General features: G+C 49.0%; 2 protein-coding genes across 2 annotated transcripts; one reads left to right on the top strand and one right to left on the bottom strand.

The window, feature by feature from the left end:
* Positions 1-29: 29 nt before the first annotated feature.
* On the bottom strand, positions 30-2,718 carry LOC128278007 (dehydrogenase/reductase SDR family member 7). Its single transcript, XM_053016635.1, has 6 exons — positions 2,174-2,718; positions 1,961-2,110; positions 1,527-1,882; positions 1,320-1,436; positions 1,079-1,245; positions 30-1,003 (listed from the first exon to the last, which is right to left on the bottom strand). Exons 1-6 carry the CDS (start codon positions 2,298-2,300, stop codon positions 949-951), a joined length of 972 nt encoding a protein of 323 aa, XP_052872595.1. The 5' UTR covers positions 2,301-2,718; the 3' UTR covers positions 30-948.
* Positions 2,719-3,342: 624 nt separating this feature from the next.
* Positions 3,343-6,836, top strand: LOC128269303 (eukaryotic translation initiation factor 3 subunit B). The gene is made up of 5 exons (XM_053006737.1): positions 3,343-3,537; positions 3,934-4,445; positions 4,514-5,548; positions 5,703-6,021; positions 6,091-6,836. Exons 1-5 carry the CDS (start codon positions 3,429-3,431, stop codon positions 6,183-6,185), a joined length of 2,070 nt encoding a protein of 689 aa, XP_052862697.1. The 5' UTR covers positions 3,343-3,428; the 3' UTR covers positions 6,186-6,836.
* Positions 6,837-12,873: the final 6,037 nt, after the last annotated feature.

Genomic DNA, 12,873 nt, shown 5'->3' with positions numbered 1-12,873 from the left:
TAAAAAACTGTGCAGTTTATTTTTTCACTTCAAAGATGATTTATTTTTGGTAAATTTCAGGGATTTTGAAGAAGCATTCCTAGGCAGATAGCGATGATTCCTGATTTTACCGTTGCTTAATATTGCTTATTGCAATTGTTCATGCAGGATTTACCTCGAATTAGAATCGCTGAACAGAGAACGAGAACTTAGTGGCGGTCCAACATATCAACACCTAGAATTTAAAATTCGCAAACATCATTTGTGCCATATTTTCAGCATGTTTTATTATTGTTAAGCTCTCGAGTGAGCTCGGGTGGTTAGTAGGTATTGTTGGAACTCACAATGTTTTCGAACAATTGGATTCGGTATGAACTTTTTTAAATATGCTCGTACATCGAATAGAATTAAATACAATTAACATCCACACCGATGCTGTGGCTGATCCACCTTACAGTTAGTGTGGCTTTATGCGATAAACTTCTCTAAAAGCGATCTGCAACGCAGTTCAGTGACGTAGTGCACGAACGAACGAAACTTTATGCAAAAATGAACGCACTAATTAACAAACAAATGCAAAGCTCTGCTCTGTGCTCATAATATAATTAACATAAAACAATTAACTACCTTTTTTGGAGAACTACAAATAATGAACGCTGCCAACAAATAACAATCGTTTAGCTGCCTGTGACTTTCGGGAAGAGCGGTGAAAATGGGACTAATCCTAGCGTGGAGCGTGACATCGTGAGAGCATTTCGAGCAAAACATTGCCCAAACACAAATGCATTGCAGCTGGTCGTCCACTCACCGGACCGTAGACCGCTCAGACTGCATTCCTCTCCCTTGTGAAGACGGTGGCCTTTGTTACTCGTTTAGTGTGCGCAACTGGAATGACTGCTGCAACCCGTCGGTTTACGCCTGCGGCTGCGGGGTGGCCGTGCGTGGGCCCTCCACGCGTTTAACACCAATTTACCGGCTATCGCGAACTCGCTGCAGTCTCTCACTGCCAATGATTTTCAGCAACCTGCAAAAAATGGCACAAATTAAGGCACGGCACTTTATTAAGTTAAGCTTGCGCCACACGCTGTCGGTGACTTACACTCGCTTCAGGTTCGGGTAATAGCACCCGATGTAGAGCAAGAAGTTGATCGGGAACGTTCCCACCCAGCTGAGATGGGTTTTGTTGGCGATCGCCAGCGCGTACAGTTGGCCACACCTTTCGCTCGTCATCCTGCGGTCCGTCGGTTGTACGCGTTGATTGTATTTCTAACGTGGTCAAAAATAAAGTTGTTAATCCAATGGTGGGATTTTCCTTTCCCGTCCTATTTTTCCTTTCCTACCGTGCCAGGGGTATCGGTGAAACATTCTTGCAGAAAATTTGTGGCCGTCGGTCCAGGACAGAACATGGTAATGTTTACATTGTTCGGTAGCTCGTTTCTCAACGCCTCGAAGTAGCCCTGCCGGTGGAATCGGTTCCACAGAGAAAATGGTTGAGAGTTTTATCGCCCTTGAAAGCGTCTCGCGCGTTGCCGGAGTATCTTACGTACGTGGAGGGCATGCTTGGCACCGGTGTACGTCCCGGAATTCGGTGCTCCGATCAGACCTGCCGTACTGCTCGTCACCACCAAGTGGCCTTTGACCGAGTTGCGCACGAAAAAGTTCAGAGCCACCCGCGACAAGCTTACCACCGCGAAAACATCCAGCTCGAACAGCTCCCGATCAACTTTAACATTGATGGAACCCCAATCGGCGCGCTGCGATCGACCAGCATTGTTAACCAGAACGTCTACCGTTTTGAAGTGATCGATAACCATGTTAAAGTAGTCGTTGTGATGATTTACATGAAGCATGTCCATTTCCAGCACATACACATCGTTCGGGCCGAGACTTCCGTTCGATTGAACTGCGATAAACAATAAAGAATGGCAACAATGTGAATCATGGCGTCCGTCGGAGTCAGCCGATCGCTTTTGTTCCGTACCCAGGCAAGCTTGTTTCACTTTCAGCAATTCCGAAATATTACGCGCAGAGATGCATAATTTGACTCCATGCTTCGCAAGGGCTATTGCCAGTTCGCGGCCAATGCCACTCGATGCCCCCGTTATCCAGACCACCTTTCCACGCAGCGAAGCTATGAGGGAAAAACGAAATAACCCGTTAGTACACGTATGGCGCAGGCACTGACACAGCTTACAGATCGGTTTGCCCAATTTGGAGAGAAAGAAGAGTTCAATGTCCGAATCGAGCACCCCCCAAAGTATCACGCGCAGCAGATGGTACACGAAGAAACTAATCGCAACAAAGTTAAAGAAGAAAGCCATCTTGCCATCCGATGCGTCGGACGGGTGACCTCAGTCCGGAATACAGGGAACACGCCCCACGGTAGGAACTAAACGACTTTTTCTGGCGCCCCGCCGATCGTCTGCGCACTGCGCTCGTGGCTGCCCGATTATTGTGTCGCGGATTGTCACTCGGAACCAGACGGCTCAGACTATTTTTTTTTCATGCTTTCGTCGCGGCCAATTTGAACTCGAAGAAACTTGTCACAACACCACACTTATCTCTTTCTCTCTCACTCGCTCTGTTTTTCGGTGCACTAAGTCTGGGTTTTGATAAGCTCTCCTTCTGCTGTCATATACTGGGAATCACGGTACACCGTCGAAGGCAGCCGATTGTGAATATGTTTACGTGACGATGTAGTGCGCAACGTGAATGCCTCATTCGAGACTCGGCACGCCTTTACGCGCTTTCCTCCCTGCCCCACATGGTTGTGCTCTTGTGCAGGTATGGTACAGGTTTTGTTTTCCCCCCTCATGACGCCATCGGGGGGTGTGAACTGCGATCGCGGTGTCAAGATCATGATCATCTCTTTAAAGCGCAGGCTCCTACGTGAAAACGAAAGGTAGAAAGTCGAGGCGAGAGGTCCGATACCGGTGCAAGATCCATCATATTCCCACTCTTTCTCCTCTTCGTTGGTTCTCTGATCGCGCTGTGACTCATAAAAACAGGATTAAGGCGCTTTTTCCAGTGGCAAAGTCTTTAACGCATGAAATGTTTCAAAATTAAGCCTCGGACGGGTTCATAAATATGAACTAAATTATTTGTAGGAAATCATGACTTTCAAAGGATTTGCAAAAGAGGTTTTTTGGACTGTGATTCAATTAAAAAATTATTGCCTGGTTACACAATATCAACGTCGTTTCAAATGGAACAGTTCGTTGTGTAATTTTTTGAACGACGAAATATTTCACACACTGAATGACAGCTCTTTTGATTTTTCGCTGTCACTAATGATACTGCGGAATGCCTGCACGCGTTGCCAACATTGCGGAGTCAATGCGTAGTTCTTTCCGGTCCGAGGTGTCAAACGTCGCGAGTTTTCCTTCCACGACCGCTCCGGTTAATCGCACGGAAAATCAGCGAAAAGTATTGAACTCCGGGCCCCAAAGATGGCAAAAAAGAAAGGCGAACAGTACAACAGCGACGAGGACCAGGAGTTCGGCGATGAGCCCAACTTCGACGATCCGGAGGATTTCGTCGACGATGTGACCGACGAAGGTAAGTTTGGAACCGATGATGCGGACACCGGGTTGTGAGTGTATGTGTGTACACGTAGAAATATGTGCTGAGCATGTTAAGTGGAAAGCCCACCAAGGAGTCCTTTTTCGAAAGTGATTCCTTTTTCGGTGCAGAACAGCACTGAGCATCTTTTTTCGTTAACGGAGGACCCATTAGGGAGTTTTCGGTAAACAATAGCTCTAGAAACCTCTCTTAGTTTGACCTCCTAAAGCAACATTGCTGAACGGGATAACATTGAACCTTCAACATGTATTTTGCTGAAGATTTACATCCTGGTCGGTACACTGGCCATTCGGCGTGCATCATCAAAGCATCGCGCGAAGGATTACTTCGGGCTGTTTCGCTAATACTTGCTTGTCTCCGTACTCTTTGCAGAACTGTTGGCCGATTTCTTGAAGCAAAAGCCGTGCGAAAGCGATGGCGTGGAGAATGTGATCGTGGTCGACAACATTCCGGTAGTGGCCGCTGATCGGTTCCCGAAGCTGAAGGGCATCATGGAGAAGATCTTCAAGAATGCCGGTTCGATCGTAAAATTTTACTATCCGAAGGACGAGGACGACAACACGAAGGGCTACGCGTTCATCGAGTACAAGAACGCGGAGAGTGCGGAAGAGGCGGTCAAGACGCTTAACAACTACCGCCTCGACAAGCACTACACGCTGTTGGTGAACCGGTTCTCCGACTTCCAGAAGTATTCCAATATTCCGAAGGAGTGGTCCCCACCGGAGCCCCAACCGTACAAGGTGCAGAACGATCTGTTCAATTTTTTGGTCGAACCGGACGCACAGGACCATTTCTGCGTCGTGTCAGAGGCGGCGCCGGGTTCGGTGCATGTTCAATTCTGCCAAAACACCCAACCGGAACCGACTGAGCTGCTGAAGCGTGAGGTACCAAAAATGTTTGTAAATGTGCGCTGTACATTGAAGTGCTAAGTTTTGCCATTTGATCTTTACAGCGATTTACCGACACATACGTAAAGTGGTCCCCCAAGGGTACGTACATTGTCACGTTCCACAAGCAGGGCGTCATCATCTGGGGAGGATCGCAGTTCGTAAAGGTGAACAAGTTCGCTCACGGCAATGCCCAGTTTGTGGATATTTCTCCCTGCGAGCAGTACATTGTGACGTACGGGCCAAACGGCCAGAAGATTGTAATCTGGGACATTCGTACGGGGGCCGAGAAGCGTGCCTTTGTCTCGGACAGTATGTCCAACGCCTCGATGTTGCGCTGGTCGCATGACGATAAGTATGTGGCGCGATTGGTCGATAGTCAGATCCAGATCTACGATACGGCCACTTTCTTCCTGCTCGACATGAAGTCCATCAAGGTGGAGGGTATCCGGAACTTTAGCTGGTCACCGACCGACAATATTATCGCGTATTGGGTCGCCGAAGAGGTGGACGTACCGGCGAAGGTGACGCTACTCGCCATTCCGAAGAAGATTGAGCTGCGCACGAAGAACCTGTTCAACGTGGCCGACTGTAAGATCCACTGGCAGAAGTCAGGCGACTATCTGTGCGTGAAGGTCGATCGATTCTCAAAGTCCAAAAAGGACAAGAAAGACAAGAAGGACGCCGATGTCAAGTTCCTCGGCATGTTCTACAACTTTGAGATTTTCCATATGCGCGAAAAGGATATTCCCGTCGATTCGGTCGAGGTGAAGGAAACCATTTTGGCGTTCGCCTGGGAACCGGTCGGTTCAAAGTTTGCCATCATCCACGGAGAACCGTCTTCGGCCAATGTGAGCTTTTACGAAGCCAAGAAAGGCCAGGAGCCGGCACTGGTGAAGAAGATGGAGAAAAAGGTGTGCAGTCATCTGTTTTGGTCGCCACGCGGTCAGTTCATCGTGATGGCAAACCTGCAGATGGGCTCGTTCGAATTTGTCGATACGAACGATTTTAGCATCATGAAAACGGGTGACCATTATCGTGCGTCGGAGGTAGAATGGGACCCAACCGGGCGGTACGTTGTGACTGGAACCTCGGGAAAGGTACGTATTAGACGGAGGATCACGCTTGGACTGGTGGAAGACCCCTCAGTTTTGTCACAGTCAACCGGCCTTAGGTTCTCCTAAACGGGTTTGCTGATTACAGGAGAGAATGTTGGTTTCATTTTCTTTTTCATTTTCCCGCTTTCGATCACAGGCCAAGGAAGATCAGGGCTACTACATGTGGTCGTTCCAAGGCCGCATTGTCAAGCGTGTCACGCTGAAGAACTTTATGCTCTTCTTGTGGCGCCCCCGTCCACCGACCCTGCTGTCGGAGTCGAAGCAGAAGGACATCCGCAAGAACCTGAAGAAGTACTATGCGCAGTTCGAGAGCAAGGATCGGTTGCGCATGACGCGTGCTTCGAAGGAGCTGATCGAGAAGCGTGCGAAGCTGCGTGAACAGTTCACCGAGTATCGTACGAAGCGCGTGAAGGAATGGGAAGATCAAAAACAGCGTCGTTTGCAATTAAGAAGTAGTAAGTGTTCCCACTGTCTTCTTTGCAGGGTATCCAAGTATTTAATGGTTGCAATTTGATCTCTTACAGATGTCGATACAGACACACTGGACGCCGATCCAGAGAATGCCGAAGAGGAAGTTGTTGAAATGCTTGTCCGCGAAGATACCACCATCATTGAGTAGTTCGTATACCGCAACCTTGTCAAGCGGCGCCTCGGTAGTCGCCAACATTCTTCCCGTTTCGTACCAGTGTGACCGCTTTCGCCTCGGAGAGCGTCGTCACACGTTGCGAGATTTGCAGCTCCTGATCAGTTGGGAAGTGCGAAGCAAGCGAAAAAAGAAACAAAATCGAAGCAAGGAGAGAAAGAAATAACGAACATTCAATTGTTGAAGGTTTCACGCACACCACCGCACATTCACATTCATCAACCACACAGCTGAACGGAAAGTGTATCAAGTCGTATTTCTCCAGCAGTTCTAAAGTCGGATTACGGACGTGCTTGTGTGTGCGTGTGAACGGTGGTGTTTAATATCCTTGCGTAAATAGAGCGACTCACGGTCAAGGAAAATCTAAAGTCGAACGAACCACATCTATCCGTGTCGTGACCCTTTAACAAGACTGATTGGCAGGAAGGATACGGATATTGAGGAACGTACAAGTTTAGCAGTCCAGAAACAACCCGACAGCACCTCAAACGACCTCGACCAACCAACTGTACTGTACCACTCCTGTCGACAGCAACATAAATCAAGTTGAATATTAAATCACTATTCAGTATGATATCTGATAAATACACTATGCTATTGTATGATAGAACGTTAGAAAAAACGAAACCGATCCTGCATTTTACCACTTGGTTGTCCCGGTCTTGAACCTGCATTGTCCGAAATAGCGTTAATAAATTAATTTAAAAAAGCCAGAATAATTATCGCCATCAACGAAATTGCTAGAATTTGAACAAACAATTTACTGTTCAATCCAAAACTAATTTCACTGTCGCGTTCCTCACGCGCACTCACTTCTATTCATCGCACTGTCGAACGGGCGGCCGGGAAGCGTCTTGTACAACCCTGCACACCGTATCAGCTGCGGGAAGAAGAAATGACAATTGTGCAAGTGACTTGGTCGGGTGTCACACGGCACGGGAACAATAATAATACACGCACTTACTGTGCTTTCCCTACGCGCCCGGACTCGGACTCGGTGGTGTAATATTCGACACAAATCTACGTACGGTTTCGATCAGTTCAAGTGAGCTTCACGGCCCGCGGGACCGTGCTTTAGTAATGTTGCTCTTTTCGTTGTCATCGCCTACGATGATTGCGTGCGTACGCCAAAGATTTCTGTAGAGAACTCGTTGCGTTTTCCTGTGTTCAATGTGTTGCCATCCCGATAGTGCTGTCCGTTTTGTTAATTTATTCGAAAAGAGGTGCGTTGGTGATTATGTTCGTTGATAGAAAAGTGTCTCACAGACGATAGACACTACACTGGGTGCGTGCGTGTGCTGAGCGAAATCTCGTCCCAAAAGTATTTCCCGTGCATCGCCAGGCTGTGGGGAAAGGCAAGCGTAAAGAAACGTGCGCACCGTGGCTTTGGAAGGTGGAGGAATTTTGGCCGTACTTAATCCTTCGGTTTCATCAACGTCTTGCGACCTGGGCCAACCAAGTGCCGGCGTGGAAGACTTCCGTCGCCAGGCATTGACGACGACTGCGGAAACCGTGCTTGCGCTGACTCACTGGGCCGGAAGAAGTGAAAAGATTGGCATCTCGGCGATAAAATACAACTTTTATTGTATTTGTTGGTTCGGAACCTGAGGTTGGCAAGATTCGTCGTTCAGTCAGGTGAGTTCAGCCGGTTTGATTTGCGCAAACATATTCAGATAGGACGAGAGAGTGAGAAAGGTAGTGCGGTGTTTTGTTTCTTTCTTTCATCCCACTTGATCGTGTTGTCCATGCGTTTCACACAAATCATTCATCTTCGAAAGAGCATAATATTCATTCGATAGATGTCCCATCACTTGACGCCCATGACGCGACGCGAACCGGACCACAGACTAACACACACACACACACGCCAAACCAAAGGCATTGCGCCGGTATGACAGGGAGGGAAGTTCTTCGTAACGCCGGCCGCCGGGCGAACAGCTGATTGGGGTGGCGATCCGGTTTCGGCTTGCTTCGAAGTGCCGTTAAAGGAATCCCCAAACAATAAAATAAGAGAAAAAATGGGCAGTAATGAATGGACTGGTTCACACACCGCAGATGGGTCTTATGTTTTTTGAAGCTTTTTCCGTTTTTGCCACATGGGTTGATCCTTGTAGTAGTTATATGCTCTAGCCGGTGTCCTCTCTTGACCTTGCGAAGTGTTTTGGGACGGTGTTCTGTGGTGTAGGGAAACATCTCAGCCAAGAACCGAGGATGTGGCTCAAGGCCGGACGGTGAGTCACTGACAAATGAGAAACATTTTATGTTAAGTTTCTCAAGTTACTGCTTGCTTAAGTTGTTTACATCCCATCTTAAAATGAATGACAAATGTTTTACAGTAGAAGCAACTTGTATTATATATCGGGGCAATCACCTCGCACCAACTGTCAATCTATCCATCACGCCACTGATCACGCCAACAATCGATGAATAGTCCACACAGCCCTATTGTGAAGAGTAAATAACAATAAGCGAAGCGCCTGTCGCCAGCGAACCCGCGGACGCATTTCATTTTCTATTAATAGTGTCGTCATCATCTTTCGAATGCGAGATTAATTTCATTGATATCCGGTACGGCTAGATCCGGGCCTTCACGATCTCGCCGAGGTGACACTGGTACGCGCGGAGTTAACATAACTTTAATTAGCGCTGTACCGAAATACCGAATCGATGTTCTGGTCTGGCCACGCCGTCGGACCGAGCGACCGAGAAGAAGTGCCCGAAGAAGGAATTATGAGTGAAAAGAAGCAGCGTGTAACGGGCAGGCTATTTTCGTCTCTTCAAAGTCGCAAAGGCTCGTCCAAATGTTGCAATTCACGACCGCAATGCGGCTGACGTTTTTTTCCGTTACTTTCTGCAAAATTCACACGGTGACGATCGTGACAGAAGCATGTTGATCCCGCCTTGGACCACTTCTCCTCCCAATGTAGAGGCTGGCTACACCACTGTACAGAATGAGTACGCATGTGTAAGTGAAATAGTATTTAAAAAATACTATTTCTTTCATCACGACACTTTTTGCCACTAGCCAAGTGATTGGCCACTGGCTGCTGTGCGGTGCTGGGTCGGTCTCGGTCGTAAAAAGATCGTCATGCGGTGTAGAAGAATCCATTTTATCCTTTGTTGTGGCTCGCACGCGGATTCATCATGCTAATTGGATGATTTGCGAGTAATTAATTACCCACGTGGCTGGTGGATTCTCGCTTAAATGTCTGCTTGTTTTTAGCCGTTAAAACGGTCGAAACATGAATTTTTAATCCTTTTATAATGGGCGTGAGCTAAGCATGAGTAGACATGTGTATTCGTTTATTCGTTTAGATTAGAATTGTAAACAGCTTTGGGACCTTAAACTAAATTTAACAACGAACGCTTTTCATCGAAATCGTCAGAAAGAAACATCACTCGGTTTGGTGCTTGGCCATCCAAACGAAGCAAAAGAAACGATAAATACCAATGCATTTTAATTCCCCACTTTGCAATAACGGATCGCTCGATCGTTAATCGAAATAGTGAATTCTATTCTATTTGAAAATGAATTCCGGACAAATCTTCCACAAGATGCTACTTCACGGTAGGAAAGTGCCTGGAACGCACGGCGCTTATCGGTCACACCCGGGACCTAAACATGGAGCAAGTGTAAACCTAAACGTAAAGCATCTGTTGGCGCCACGATCCGTTTTCACCACCACTACCGAAGCCGGATGAGCGTGGCGCCTTCAGCCTTAACCCTGCTAGCCTAACCCCATCAGAAACGTGTGGCGCTCACAGATTCCGCGCTCCAGATAACAGAGAGCTCCCGGCGTCTTTCGAGTCCCGAATTGGTGGAGCTTCTCGGCCTACTTTGTTGCTCACTCTAATCTTGGTTTGGGCCCGTGCAGCGATGACAGATCATTTGACGCGGGTAGCTCCATCTTGCAGCACACCGGGAACCGCGGGCGACTAATCCTCACCATCTTGTGTGCGTGTGTGTGTTGCGGCCAGAGGACGATAAGCCGCGCTGCACTGCCGGCAGTCGATCAGTAGTTGCATTGCCCGGCTGGGGCCAACATGTCTACCGGACTGGAACCGAGCTAGGTTCCTGTATGTTTTATACCTTGACCAAACTGATCGAAGTTCGCTTTGGATAGTGCGCACGTCAGCTCGCACTGCGAAAGTGTTTCCGGCTAGTGTCTAGTGATCTAGTGTCCAGTGTGTTAGTTTCTGTTTCGAACCACTTGACGCCACACGATGGAACGACGTCCATTTCTGCGAAACCGTGAACTCTCGGAGCTGTCACCGCTGACGCGCCTATCGCTGGGCAGCAGCAGCAGTGCCGGTCAACCCGGTCCGAGTGCCGGATTGCCCCGGAACCACTCCTATGGCAGCATTATGCCGTACATTGGCTTCCTGCGAAACTCGCTGCGACGATCGACGTCCTCCTCGAGCCAGGTATAGTAGTAGTAGACGAGCCAGGCCATGCGGCGTTCGCGGAAGAAACGCGTGCACGCTAATCTTGTAGCATCAGTTGTTTACATCGTCGGCGGTGTCGTTTTAGCAAACAAACGCGTTGCTCTCCGCATTCGGTCACGGCACGGGTTGATGCTACACCGGGCATTCCATCGTGCTACAATCGTGTTTGTAAGAGCAAAAGAGAACGAGACAGTGAGTGAGAGAGACACCGAAGATGTGGATATTCTCTCTTCTACTCTTCCACTGCCATAGTTGTGAGCGCCAGCATGTTTGGAGACCTCTAGCGGAATGCACAAAGTGATCTATAAAATGCATCTTCCGCTACACGGTACACGAGAGCCACTGGTATTGAAATTCTCCAGTTATTTTTCACTATAAAAATAAAACTCTGCGACATCTGCTTCTGATTAGCGATCGCCACCAAAATGGCAACAAGTGCTTCCCCTCCCTGTGTGTCGATGCAATTTACAGCGCAAATTCTCTGCTGCCCTATTGCCGTTTTGCTAGAATGACACTGACCCTGACTTAGTTCTGGCCCTGGCACTCGCGCTACATTCGCTTATCGCACAAAAGAGCTCGTCCCCGTAATGGACAGCGCGCGCCACGCCAACCGATTGTGACCAATCTCACAACCCTATTCCTTCCTGGGCACGCCAGAAGAATATTAAATTGAAGCGCACGCACAACCATTAAACATTTGCCGCTGACGACGTGCTGACGGCTTCTTGGCCGGCTCGGACACTTCTCGGGGGTTCCACGTACCAGCCGCAGTCATATCTCCTATGAATCGTTACTTAAACGGTTAGCAGTCTCAAAGAGTTTGGATTCATTCGCTGGAATTTGATGGTCGCGGCCCTACCGCGCTGGTACCGGTTGACTCTAGCGGGCAGAAAAATTTAATACAATTAACCAAAGCTGGGCTGGGTAGCGACCAAAGTGGCTAGCGATAGTCGAACGAACTGCGGTCGATTGATTCCGCGCGGTCCAGACTGTGACGTCGATAGAAACCGACGCATCGGTCCTCGGCTCCCGAGTTCAATTGGAATTATTGATGGTGTGGACGAAGACGAGGCTTGCTACGTTTTCGGTTCCGCGGTCTAACCACTCTGGTGGGCACCTTATCGCCTCGAGTGTCCGGCTGTTATTACGACTTTTTATGATCTGTTTTATGGTCGGGGGAACATTTTCTGGACATGGTTTTACTGACCCTCTAACCGATTTGCTGGCCGGTAATTCGGTTCCCGTTCGGTGGCGCGATGTATATTTGTGTAAAACTCCGCGTCACAGGGGAGAAAGTAACTTTTAAATCGATGAACAACTTCTGTTGGCCTAGTTTCTGCCACTACGAATGCCACGACTAGGTTCCGTAGCTGCATATTGTAGCAGCTATCGCCCATCTCCGGACACCACTGTCACAACACGGGATCAATAACACGCCACGGATGTCGAGCAGGCCCCGACAAGCATTCGGTGGCGCTCTCTTCCTCTCTTTCCACAGCACACTGAGATATTAAGACAAAACTATCAAGCTACACGTTTCTTGTGGCGGGCCGGAAAGCGAAGCATCCTCCTCTAGTCCACGCTCTTGGGCCAAGGATGAGCACAGCTATGTGCGTGTGTGTCTCGCTGTTCCAGAAGTATCACACGGCCTACACTCGCGCTACGAAGCCATTGTTTGCTCAGATAACAATCTACTCGTCGTCAGCTGTTGCCGGGCCGCGGATCCGTGGTCGCGGCCTGCCCGGAAAGTTTTCTTTCGAACCGACGGAGCTGCTGCTGTATGCGGGTGTACCGTCGCCGAGTCATCGTGGTAGCATCTCCGTCGTCCGTCAGGGATCACCCCGCTGATCATTCCACACACAAACAAATGGCTGGCTGCTGCTGCACACTGGTGCGCTCTCCGAAAGAATTTTTAATCACAGATATATCGCTCGCCGACGGACCGGCCATTGTCGTCGTCGTCGTCGTTGGCGGCCCTCTGTGAGATACACGCCTTCTCGCGGCTGGCGTTGTGTGTTCGATTGCCGCCGCCGCCGACTACCGCGATGAGGAGCAGCAGCACAGTTCGCCGTTCGCACTCGCCGCGGCTGTTGCTTGTCCCCAGCGTATCGGAGAGACGTTGCGCGTCTCAGTTCACGAACGGGCGCACGATCGGTCGGTCGGTTCTCGGGCTCGGCGCTTCCCTTCGAACTGGTCGCGCCCTTCGCATCGCGGTTCT

The sequence above is a fragment of the Anopheles cruzii genome, chromosome 2, assembly GCF_943734635.1.
Source record: "Anopheles cruzii chromosome 2, idAnoCruzAS_RS32_06, whole genome shotgun sequence".
Classification (NCBI taxonomy): Eukaryota; Metazoa; Arthropoda; class Insecta; order Diptera; family Culicidae; genus Anopheles; species Anopheles cruzii.
Note: the sequence above shows the minus strand (reverse complement) of the source record. Positions and strands in the feature narration are given on the sequence as shown.

What these genes read in the sequence shown, in the direction of transcription:
- LOC128278007 (XM_053016635.1), bottom strand. Translation starts at nt 2,300, where the DNA reads ATGGCTTTCTTCTTTAACTTTGTTGCGATTAGTTTCTTCGTGTACCAT. An exon ending in CAAATTGGGCAAACCGATCT is followed by an intron (nt 2,111 to 2,173) that starts GTAAGCTGTGTC and finishes TTTCCCTCATAG; the next exon opens with CTTCGCTGCGTGGAAAGGTG. An exon ending in TCACCGATACCCCTGGCACG is followed by an intron (nt 1,246 to 1,319) that starts GTAGGAAAGGAA and finishes TGACCACGTTAG; the next exon opens with AAATACAATCAACGCGTACA.
- LOC128269303 (XM_053006737.1), top strand. Translation starts at nt 3,429, where the DNA reads ATGGCAAAAAAGAAAGGCGAACAGTACAACAGCGACGAGGACCAGGAG. An exon ending in CGACGATGTGACCGACGAAG is followed by an intron (nt 3,538 to 3,933) that starts GTAAGTTTGGAA and finishes TACTCTTTGCAG; the next exon opens with AACTGTTGGCCGATTTCTTG. An exon ending in CTGAGCTGCTGAAGCGTGAG is followed by an intron (nt 4,446 to 4,513) that starts GTACCAAAAATG and finishes TGATCTTTACAG; the next exon opens with CGATTTACCGACACATACGT.